The 12,142-nt window shown below is 38.4% G+C and overlaps 1 protein-coding gene across 12 annotated transcripts in view; it reads right to left on the bottom strand.

Annotated features, from left to right (window-relative positions):
* The window catches only part of LOC309651481 (uncharacterized protein), a 138,864-nt gene that overhangs the window by 61,057 nt on the left and 65,665 nt on the right, over positions 1 to 12,142 (bottom strand). For 11 of the 12 annotated variants that reach the window (XR_014258155.1, XR_014258156.1, XR_014258157.1 and 8 more), the window contains exon 1: positions 5,299 to 5,488. The exons of the other annotated variant lie outside the window; for it this stretch is intronic. Coding sequence is in view for 3 of the 11 variants with exons in the window: in XM_082444297.1 (XP_082300423.1) it covers positions 5,299 to 5,323 (25 nt within the window). In the remaining 8 variants the exon portion in view is untranslated. Of the gene's footprint in view, positions 1 to 5,298; positions 5,489 to 12,142 lie in introns of those variants that run through there. 12 annotated transcript variants of the gene reach the window in all.

Below are 12,142 nucleotides of genomic sequence, written 5' to 3'. Positions count from 1 at the left end.
TAAAATCCTTGAAGAAAATAATGTCTGTCTTCTATAGTTTAGCAAGATACATGCTCAACACAATTTCCAAATCACCTTTAGTACCAATTTTAACCATGAAGAACACTGAAAATTCTACTGTAAATTATCAAATATATGGAAGCAAATATATAAATGAAATTCTTCTGTAATTTAGTACAAAGACTAGAGATACAAATATAGGATAATTTCTCAAATGAGTTTCAACTACTTAATTTGCTACTTTAAAGCATATTCACAAACAATAGAAATAATCAATCTGAAGAACTGGATTCATCTCTATACACAAGGGACATTTTTATACAGTTTCTCCAAGAATTAGCCACACAAGCACAATAGGTACCATAAAGATTAAAAGAAAGTAACTGCATTAAAAATACTTCAGTTTATTAAAAGGAACGGTTCCTATTTTATATGTATACACATATATTTTTATAGAAAAGAACACATTTACTTTTATTCTAATTTCCATGACTCACTCCCCACCCATTCACCGATGAGATAGATAACAGTTGATCCTATTTTTCACCTTTTAATTTATTCTACCTGGAGAAATAAAATTCATCACTGTCCTATGTTATTTTCCCTCCCTTTTGGACATTTATCCACTAAATAAACATCTACTACCCACTGCTGTTAAGCAGTGTGCTGGGTCCTGGGGCTCCATCCCAGTCTCCTCCGCTGGTTTCCCCTATTTGCCCCAATTTCTAAGCGCTGAAGTGTCCCAGGACTCAGCCCTGTCTCATTCTCAAGTCAGTCTACACATGCTCACTTGGTGGTCTCAGCTAGTCTCCTGGTCGAATTAGCATCTATCCTATGCTGACCACCCCCATATTTATCTATACTGCAGACCTCTTTCCTGGGCTCCAGTTTCACATACGGACTCACCAACTCATCCTCTGCCAATAGATGTTTTACAGATCTCGAACGTTTAACAGGCCCAACTAACTCCAGATCTTCTCCACCAAACCTCCTTTCAAAGGATGAAGTTGATGACAACTTCATCCTTCTAGTTAGTTAGGCCGAAATCCTTGAAATCATCCTGACACCTCTTTCTGTCATACCCCACATCCAAGCTATCAACAAACCTCTCTTGGAAGGCTGGCCAAGGAGACACTTTGACGTAAGCTTCTGCCCAATCCTGACGCCTCTGCCTCCCTCCCACTATGTTGTTCCCAAGGGCACATGCTTACAAGTATTCTACACACTAAACCCTGTCTGAGTCTACTTCCCAAATGATCCAAATGCTTCAAGTCTTCACTACAAACATCCATTACAATATTGTGCATAGAACAGCTTATCCCTACTAGAAATAAAACAAAGGATGATTTTAGCTGATCTATGTGTAGAATCATATAGTTATAGATTCAGAGATTAAGGATATTTCTTGTCTTCTTTACAAGGACACTGAATGCCTCATGCTGCCTTACTACTCTTTGTTTATCCTTCATGCAGCAATGAAAGGTTTTAAATAAATCTTATCCATTCAAGTCCAACTGGTATTTTTTCTTTCTCTTCCCTGAGGAGCATCTTTTTTCTGTACTATCACTTCTCTATTACTTCAGTTATTCACTGCATTTAGTTTTTTATCTTATTTTTTTCACAAATATTCCTTCATAACAAGGAGGTGCTAAAAACCTCATTTCACAAGTAGGTATGAAAAAGAAATATCTTGACCACCTTTCCTAAAAAGAAATCTAAAGATAGGTAATTTAGTACATAAGCCTTTAGGAAAGCATTAGAAGAAAGTAAGACAAAGTCAAATATTAACAATTTACTGAACATAAATTCTCATTACACAAAAAAGTATCTCTTCATATAACTTCAAAATATTAATAGGGCAGCACAGCAAAATATCAAGTGTCAGATGCAGCTAGACTCCAAAATGTTATGTTTTTATTTTAGAAGTATGTTTTTTATTATTGCTGAAACGAGAATTTTAGAAAAAAAACTACCATCAGTTTCTTAACATATAATTTATTTGTAAAAGTCAACCAAAACAATCTGAATTCAATCATCAGCTCAGGAAGCAGATTCCATGACATTTTTTTCCCCTAAATGCTAAACGACACAGGCAGCGATAAAATATGCAGAGAAAGACCCATGTCACAGAAGATATGACAATTTTGATAAATGATGATAAATTGTGATGTAGAACAGCCGTTTGTAAGCTGCTGTTTTCAAAAACATGTATTTTAATGATGATTTTTGCCAAACATCATTTTAGAGAGATATTTTGTAATAAAACCATTGACAAACAAGATTGGTACCTTATTATAAATTAGAACAGAAATGTATTTAAGTTTTCAGCAAACTTGTAATTTTGCTTTGAATGAGAATGCATTTTAGATCCAGTCAGTTCCTTACAATGTTAAACACAGTCATCATCTGACCCAGAAATCCCACTCCTAGGTATAAAACAGAAATTAAAACATACTTTCACACAAAGACTTGTACATGAATGTTCATACATGCAACATTATGCATAAAAGACAAGAAGTGCAAACAACCCAAATGTCCATCAAGTGACATATAATATCAATAGAACAGAATATTATTCAGCAATAAGAAGAAATAAAGTACTGATACATGTTACAATATGGATGAACCTTGAAAATATTATATTAAAGAAGCCAGTCACAAGAGGCTACATATCATTATGTTTATATGAAATATAAATTCTATTTATATGAAATGCCCAGAATAGGCAAATCCATAGAAATAAGATGTAGATAAGTGGTTGCCTAGGGTTGAGAGTGTAGAGGGAATGGAGAATAATTGCTAATGGATATAGGGTTGCTTTTTGGGGTAATGAAATGTTCTAGAATGGTGCACGGTGATGGCTGCACAACTCTCTGGCTATACACAACCTCTGAATTGTACACTTTAAGTGGGTGAACTGTATGTGAACTACATCTCAAAAAAGCTATTTAAAATGCCAGTTAAAAAGGCCAGTCACGGGCTTTCCTGGTGGCGCAGTGGTATAGAATCCACTTGCCGATGCAGGGGACACGGGTTCGAGCCCTGGTCCAGGAAGATCTCACATGCTGCGGAGCAACTAAGCCCACGAGCCACAACTACTGAGCCCACGTGCCACAACTACTGAAGCCCACGCGCCTAGAGCCCACGCACCGCAATGAAGAGTAGTCCCCGCTCGCCGCAACTAGAGAAAGCCCACACACAGCAACAAAGACCCAACACAGCCAAAAATAAATAAATAAATAAATTTACTTTTTAACAAAAGGGCCAGTCATGTTGTAGCTGTTTATAACTTGTATAGACCTTTCAAAGTCTAAATCCCTAATTATCAAAATATGTTTCTTACTGTCCACAAATCTCATTTCATTTCCTTACATAAAACCATCTGCCTATTCCACTATAAATACTACAAGTAGTGAAAGGAAGAAAGTACTTCTAAAATTAAATCATGTTTTCAAAACAGATTTCTCCTTAATATATTTAATTTTAATGATTCGCATGTGAATTACCCACACTTTCCATTAGCTATGGTTAAATTTTCAATCTCAGATTAAGTATCCCCCAATACAAAAGCACATTAACAGGCCATTCCTCTCCCAACACAAGCTGTGTGGACTAAATTTTTAACGTATTAGCTTGAATTTTAAAAAGCAAAATTAAGGAGGCAGATCTGTAAGAAAAGCAAGCATATGAAGTCTCAGAATTTTAGAATGGAAAATATTTTCAAGATTGATCCTCTTCAGGACTACTGAAACTTTAATATCTAAGAACTAACCCCAGGAATTTGGTGATCTTCTCATACCACCTTACTTTTTAAATTTTTATTGGAGTATAATTGATTTACAATGTTGTGTTACTTTCTGCTATACATACCTTACTCTTTTGCCTTATTATTTATATTTACATTAAGTTGATTCCTTTCCTTTCTTTTTTTTTTTTTTTTTTAACTTAGCAATGTATGACACAACATCAGTGAACTTATGGGTTTGGTTAGCTATCTGTACTAGTCTAACAAACATTACAATAAATAAAATTTTAAATGGTGATGTGTCTATCACTTAAAAACATCTTGCACATGATCAGTACTACATATACCACACTTTGGGAAACACTGATCTAGTTTTAGCTTCTAATTTTATGGGTGAGAAAGTTGAACTTCCTGGTGACTCTCAAAACTCTGTGCACATCAGAATCTCCTGGAGGGTTTGTGTTAAAATAGAGAGTGCTGGGCTCTTCCCCAAGAGCGTAGGTCTGGGGTAAGGTCTGAGAACTTACGTTTCTAACAAATATCCAAGTGGTACTAATGCTGCTGGCCCAGGGACCGCCCTTCAAAAACCACTGACCAAAACCTACTAACCCCAAATTAGAGTCAGACCAGAATTTAAACTAGAACCCAATCTTCTCTTAGATGCTCTTATAATTATATGCTCTATCAAACATGTTTAATGTTGCTGAATTTTATTCACCTTTCACTTAATTTAACTCTTTTCAATAAAGGTGATTATTAAATACTAAAGATCAGGTTTATACATTTTTAAGACTTAAGAGTTGTTATAAAATAGTGATTAATAAAAATTTAAGGAAAAGAACATTACAATCACCTTTGAGGACCCTGAATCCCTTTTCTTGGTCACATACCCTCTGTTAGTCCTTTGAGATAAACATTATCTTCAAGTTTGTGTCTTATCATTCACTTGCTTTTCTTGTTAATTTTCTCATAGCTGTATCTCTAAATAATATATTGTTTAGGTTGTATGTTCTGACCTTTATACTATATCTTTTTATGCTAATTGATTTTTTATTCAATATGATGTTTTTGAGATGTAGCCCTCGGTTTTTATCAGTAATTCATTGCTTTCATGGCGGGACAGTATTTCATCTACAAGAAAACAGCTCTAAAATTGTTGACTTCTTTTTTCATTTTGAAAAAATCAGAGGTAAAAAAGAAGTTGCGAAAATAGTACAGAGAAGTCCTATGCACGCTTCATCCAGTTTCCTCCAATGGTTACATCTTACCTAACTATATTACAGTATCAAAACCAGCAAACTGGTTTTCGGACAATGCTTGTGTATAGTTTCATGCCATTTTATTATATATGCAACTCTCAATTTTTAAGATGATTTTTTTTTTTTTTTTTTCCCTCGCAGGCCGCCCAGGCCGCGAGACCAAGGGCTGCGGGGGTCGGGCCGGCGCGCCGCCCCCGCCCCGCCTCAGGCCGCCCGCGCTCGGGCCGCAGCCCGGCGACGCGAGGCCGGTCCCACCCCGCCCCCACCCCCGCCGCGGGCCCGGGGGTCGCTCACCTTCCGCGTTGCCCCAGACCACCATGCCCGGGCACGGCCGCCTCCTCCGGCCTCGCTGGCCCCGCCGCCGCCACACGGTGCCCTCGCCTGGGGCGGGGAGGAGGGCCGGGGAAGGGGTCGCACCGCCGAGCCGCGATCCACGCTCGCCCCACGCTCGCGGCGGCCGCCGTGCGCGCGCCCAGTGGCTGCCCTGTCCCTCCCCCTGCGGCGGCCGGCGCGCTCCCAGGCTCCTCCCCGCCCTTCCCCACCCGCGGCGGTCGCGGCCCCGGCTCGCACTCCCCTCCGCGCTGCGCAAGCACCCGCCTCGCGCCTAGCCTCGGGCAACCCCGAACCAAGGGCGCGGCGCCCCTCCCAGGCCCGCCCGCGGGGGTCAGCCCCTCCGGTGCAAGTGACCATCTCGCTCGCGGGGGCGGAGAGGAGCGCGGCGCCGGTCCGCCTTCCACATCGCGCCGCCCGCCCTGCACCCCCGAGACCTGCGCGCCTCCCACTGGGGTTGATGCGCTGTCCTCGTCTCTGCGAGTCCCCGCCCCGCGCTGCACTCCCCAGTCCGGGAGGACACTAGTTCAGGGACTGACCATGCTTAATCAAGATCATTCTATTGATATTAATGAATATCTGAGTTACTTCCTTTGTTCCCCACCCCCCCACCGCCAATTAAAGACAATGCTCCTACCTATTAGAAAAATGAAAATCCAAACACTGACAGCCCCAAATATTTGCAAGAATGTGAAGTAATAGGAACGCTCATTCATTGCTGGTGGGAATGCAAAATAGTACAGCCATTCTGGAAGAGTTTGGCAGTGTCTTACAAAACTAAACATACTCTTACTATACGATCCAGCAATCGGACTCCTTGGTATTTACACAAAGGAGTTGAAAAATTATGTCCACATAAAAAACCTGGACACAGATGTTTCATAGCAGCTTTATTCATAATTGCCAAAACTTGGAAGCCACCAAGATGCCCTTCGGTAGATGAATGGGTAAACAAACTGGTGCATCCAGATAATGGAATATTATTCAGCACTAAAAAGAAATAAGCCATCAACCCATGAAAAGATATGCAAGAACTTTAAATGCTTATTACTGAGTGAAAGAAGCCAATCTGAAAGGCTACATACTCTTTGATTCCAACTAAGTGATACCATAATTTAGGTGGATAATGTCATTAGTCAAAACCCATGGAACATACAACACCAAGCGTGAATCCTAATGTGAACTATGGACTTTGGGTGCTAATGAAGTGTAAATGTAGATTCATCAATTGTAACAAATATACTTCTCTGGTGAGTAGTTGATCATGGTGGAGGCTATACATATGTGGGAACAGGGGGTACATGGGAAATCCCTGTACCTTTCACTCAATTTTGTTGTGAACATAAAACTGCTCTAAAAAAATAAAGTCTACAAACTTTAAGCTATAAGATGAATAAGTTCTGAGGTTCTAATGTATAGCATGGTGACTAGTTGATAACACTGCAATGTATAACTAAAATTTGCTAAGAGAACTTAAAGGTTGACCCCAAAACATATACATATATATTTATATAGTCCTCTTTACCATAAATGTACGGCTGTGCTCCTGGCTTCTCTAATCTCTTCCAATCATCTATTTTTATTTCTGCTCAGTACCATGCTGTCTTAATTGGTAGAGTTTTATAATAGCGAGTCTTAATATCTAGTAGGTCAAAAATCCCCATTCACTCTTCCATTTGCTGTTAAGAATCAGCTCGCATATTCTATGTGGGGGAGGGAGGTGAAGGAAATTCATTTTAGTTTCATAAAATCTCTAAAACAATTTGGGGAGAATCACATCTTCTGTAGATTGAAATTTTCTATTGAAATAAGATTTATTTCTCCATTCCTTTAGTTTTTCTTAAGTGTCTTTGTTCTATCATTTTCTCCATATAGTTGTTGCCTATTTTTGCTAGAGTTATTCCTAGGTGCTTTATAATTGTGGTAATATTATAAATGGTATCTCATTGCCCTTTCTAAATAGTTGTAGCAGAGTACAGAAATGCAATTGATTTTGTATATTGATTTTGTTTGCAGTATACTTGCTAACCACTTTTATTCATTCGAATACTTCATCTGTAGATTCTTTTGGTTTTTTTACAGGGACAAGATATCCTCAATGACTAGTGATAGCAGTTTCTTCTTCTCCAATGCTAAGAATTCTTCTTTTTCTTCCTGTGTAAGACTTCCTATATAATGCTGCAAAGAAGGATTATCTTATCTTGTTGGTGAAAGGTGTCTTATCTTGTTTCCAATATTAAAAAAGAATGTTTTCAATGTTTCACCATTAAATATCACATCTGCTGAATATTTATACCTTCTAATGATAGTCTGTTCATTTTGTATCATGAATAGATACTGAATGTTATGGAATGCATTTTCTACATCTCCTGAGATTAAATTTTTTTTTAATCAAGAATTCATTGGGGGACAGATGGATTGAGAGTTTGGGGGTAGCAGACGCAAACTATTATATATAGGATGGATAAACAACAAGGTCCTACTATACAGCACAGGGAACTAAATTCAATATCCTGTGATAAACCATACTGGAAAAGTATGAGAAAGAATGCATATATATGTAACTGAGTCGCTTTGCTGTACAGCAGAAATTAACATTGTAAATCAACTGTACTTCAATAAAAAACTTACTCTGTACCCATAATGTGTCACACTGTTCTAGACAGTAGAGGTAAAGCAGTGACCAAACAGATGAAAACACTTGCCCTCAGGGAGTTCACCTTGTATTAAAGGAGAACAAACACAATGAATAAATAAAATGCATAGTTTGTTACATATTGATCAACACAAAAGACAAAAATGAAGTAGAGAGGGGAACAGGTAGTGTGGGGAAGGAGGTCTGCAACTTCAAATGCAGTGGTAGGAATGGGTGTCACTGAGAAAATGACATCTGGCAAGAGCCTGCAAGCAGAAACAAGAGCATAGCTTGTATGCAGTAAGCACTGCAAAGCAATATGAAGTTCTGTTACAAATTCTGTGAAGGAAAAGTGAATTTCTGAGTAGGTTCACTGGAAAATATAAATGTTAACATACTATTTTAGTTGCTAATTCCCTATCACAAGCAATGAAGCTTAAAAATCTTACATCAACTATTAAGTAAATTAAAAAAACAGCTGAAACCATTATAACCACCAGTAGTACCAAAGTAGCATTCTCGTTAAAAGTATGAAAATAACCATTTCAATATAGAATACAGAAAGATAACAAAAAGTATTCTGTTGTTCAAAGTAAATTATTATAAAATTTCAACTTGGGTCACAGAAGCCTATCAAAAAAATAAGTATGGGAAAAGCATAAATGGAAAAAACAAATATTCACAAGTACAAGACCTAAAACTCATTGTAAGTACTCCCCATAAGTTATCTGACCCAATCCAGGGCTAACACTCTAAAGAAGCATGAAAACAAAAAGACAATCACTCAGAGACCAGATGACAGAAAGAGGAGAGGAATCCTTTCAAAGATGTGTTACAGAAAGTTCAAGTACAAAATTTTCAAATTAATATTGAGAATGCAAAAGGAAAAAAGACCCAGCAAGTCTAACTAGCAATGAAATAAATAAGCAAAGACAAAAAGAGAAGTACATCTACAAACACAAAGACTGACCAAAAGAGAATAAGGAAACTCCTAAACCAAAAGGTCACAGAGGTGTCCTATCCAACATTAGCTCATGGGATGATGATAGGGGTTTATGGGGGGGGGGGGGTGAATAGGTCAAAGTTAATCTATTAGATTCTTTATGCAGTACGTCTCAGAATCTTTCAAAATGCCACTGTGAATTATGAATCACTAACCTACTTTGGGGGTAGGGTATGGGGGGCACAGAGTAAGTACGCATAAGAATGTAGTCTTTCCCATGCCAGCTCACCACAGAACCCTTTATTTTGGCCAAAAACAAAAGTCTGTGAGAAAAATGTTGTCCTAAAGGATGGTAACACAGATGAAATTCATAAATCACTTGGTAGAGTTAAAGGAATGCTAAAAAAAAATTTTTTTTAAGGACTTTCTGGTTGTTGGTTTTTTTCTTTTATTATTGGTAGAAAGCCAGCCAATAATCAGTTGGACTTACAAACATGAGTACATGGATGAATAAAAGATAGAAAAGAGAATAAATCAAAATTCTGATATATTTTACTGAAGAGGATATTTGGATACAAATGTTGTTATGAAGCAGTCCAACTAAGTCCAACCAAGCAGCTGGGATTCTCCATCTTGACTGATTAAGAAAGTATTTCCTGAGGTTATGAAGTACATGCAGAACTTCTCCAAAACTGGGAAAATTCTGCTGGACTCTTCACCCTGATACTGAAGGTCTTGAGAGGTGGGGGGGCGGGAGGTGGTCATCAAGAAAAGTGTATCAAAGAGCCCTGACCAATAGAATATTTTTAAAACCGAGATCAACGAAAAGAATGTTTACTGTTCAATACGTACCAATGATGGGAGGTGGGGACTCTAAGAGCACAGCACCTGGTACCCACCAGGGCTCCATGAATATGGGTTGAAGAAAGAACGAGGGGGTGAGTGAATTGTATCACTGGCTTAAACCTTTGGCTCGTTTAAGATGAACTTTCATTTCCTGGAGTAACGCATTGTATGTTTATAGGGGGAAATGATTTCCCTTCTTAACTTTACATTGAAAGATTAGGAACGCCTCCTCACCATCACATCTTTGTAAGTTCCTGTGCACACAGGCGACAACACACACAAAGTTACTTTCAACTTTTCCAATTTATTTCCTCAGATCTCTTCACCAGGTTTGGAGGGGCTCCTAACGCTGCCTAAAATCACCTCTGGGTAAAAGACTTTCTTAGGTCATCCTGGAAGGACCCCCTCACGTCATTGCCAACCTTTTACTTTATTTTCATCTGATCAGTGTCAAGGCCGTTGATGCTATGAAAGGGTAGTGAGGAGTTGGAGTTTTAGGGAACTATCCTAAAATAGAATGTGTTTGTATTAGTCAGCTTGGGCTGCCGAAAGAAAATACCATAGACTGGGTGGCTTAAAAACAGTCATTCATTATGTCACAGTTCTGGCGGCTACAAGTCCCAGATCAAGTTCTGGCAGGATGGAGTTCTGGGGAGGTTCTCTTCCTGATTTGCAGATGGCCATCTACTCACTGTGTCCCCCTGTGGCAAAGAGACAGAGCTGTCTGCTGTCTCTTCTTATAAGAGCACGAATCCTATCAGATCAGGGCCCTACCCCATGACCTCATTTCGCTTTCATTACTTCCAAAAAGGCCCTATCACCTATAGTCACATTGGAAATTGGGACTTCAACATATAAATTTTAGGGAGACACAATTCAGTCTATAGTCATGATCTTTTATCTTATTGGAATAGTGTGAGTGTAATTCTCCCTGAAGGTGAAGAAATGGAATGTATGGCATCCCAATATCTTATACCTTCCAAATTGTATTTGTGTGTGGCTGCCGGAAATTATCTTCCTTTCTTTTCTTTATATTTTAGTTTAGCTATCAATTATGACTCTAAGCCAATCTGTAGGTTGTAACAGATGCTTTTTCTTCAGCCTCTCCTTTTTCTTCTTGCTGTCATCACCATTAAATTCACTAATTGTTAATATTAGAACATTTTTAAAAATGTAATAGGACAAAAACCCTACTGTTTGTACATTATGATACATGATGTCTGCACCATTTTTTGCAGTCTGCTCTATCCCTCCCTTTCATGGCCTCCAACTGCATCTTCAACCTTTGAAGCACCCTCCCGAATCCCAGGTCTGCATACTTCCCCTTGAGTGACCTCCTCCTCTGAACCCTGGTGTGACTGGCTCTCCCAAGCCCTACAACCTGCCCCTTTTCCACGTGAGCAGACGTGCAGGATGACAGAGCACCTCGTCCACCAGGAGATCTCTGTGCAACAAACTAGGTGCTCAATAAATGCTTATAGAAGGAATGACACGTCTGTTGGTCTGACATAATGGCCACTCTCAGAGCAGGTTGAAAAAAAGATGTAACTAATTGACCGATATTTGGCATGTTGTTTTTAACCTGGCAAGAGCTGAATTAGGAATCAGATGATCTGGTGTCGATTCTCAGTTATGCCCTTTTCTATCAGAGCAAGCAACCTTGCCTGAGGTTTAGTTCCCATAACTTTAAAAGGTGTATCAAAGCCTATCTTAAAACAATGTTAGGAGGATTATTACATGAGCTAATGTATCTGAATTCATCAGCAGAGTGCTGGATACAAAGCAGTTCTCAGTACATGTAATTTCAGCCTGTCACAGGAGAACAATGCATGACTTCTTGATAATGTATTTATAGAAGTTTGCTGGACTGTTTACTACATTTTAGGTAAATTCTCCTTGATTGAAGTACACTGCTACAAAGTAAATTACGGTTCCTTCCTTATGAATTATAAAATAGCTCCTCTTCAAATGATTGCTTGAAAGGAATTTTGCAGGCCAAAGATAATAGTAATTTCCCATTTTAAAATAATAACAGTAAAAAAAATATGTTAATCTTTTGAAACAATTCAAAAGACAGCATTCAGGAACAATGTATTAAAGAAATAAAACAATAAATACAGTTTGGCACTTTAAACAATTATCAAAGTTATTTTAATCTGACCTGATTTTATTCTCCCAAATACGGAACTATATGTACATACTTGTGTGTATCCATATATAGATATCAGCACAAAGGCTAGTGTGAGGCTTAACATACAACAAGCATTTCCATTAAACTAAAAAACAAAATAAGTATATCTATTGTAACCATTTTTATTTAACATCGTTCTGGAGACACTAGCTTATACAACTATATGAAAGAGACAAGTATGAATTTTGAGGGA

The sequence above is a fragment of the Balaenoptera physalus genome (assembly GCF_965194825.1).
Source record: "Balaenoptera physalus genome assembly, chromosome: 21".
In the NCBI taxonomy this organism is placed as follows: domain Eukaryota; kingdom Metazoa; phylum Chordata; class Mammalia; order Artiodactyla; family Balaenopteridae; genus Balaenoptera; species Balaenoptera physalus.
Note: the sequence above shows the minus strand (reverse complement) of the source record. Positions and strands in the feature narration are given on the sequence as shown.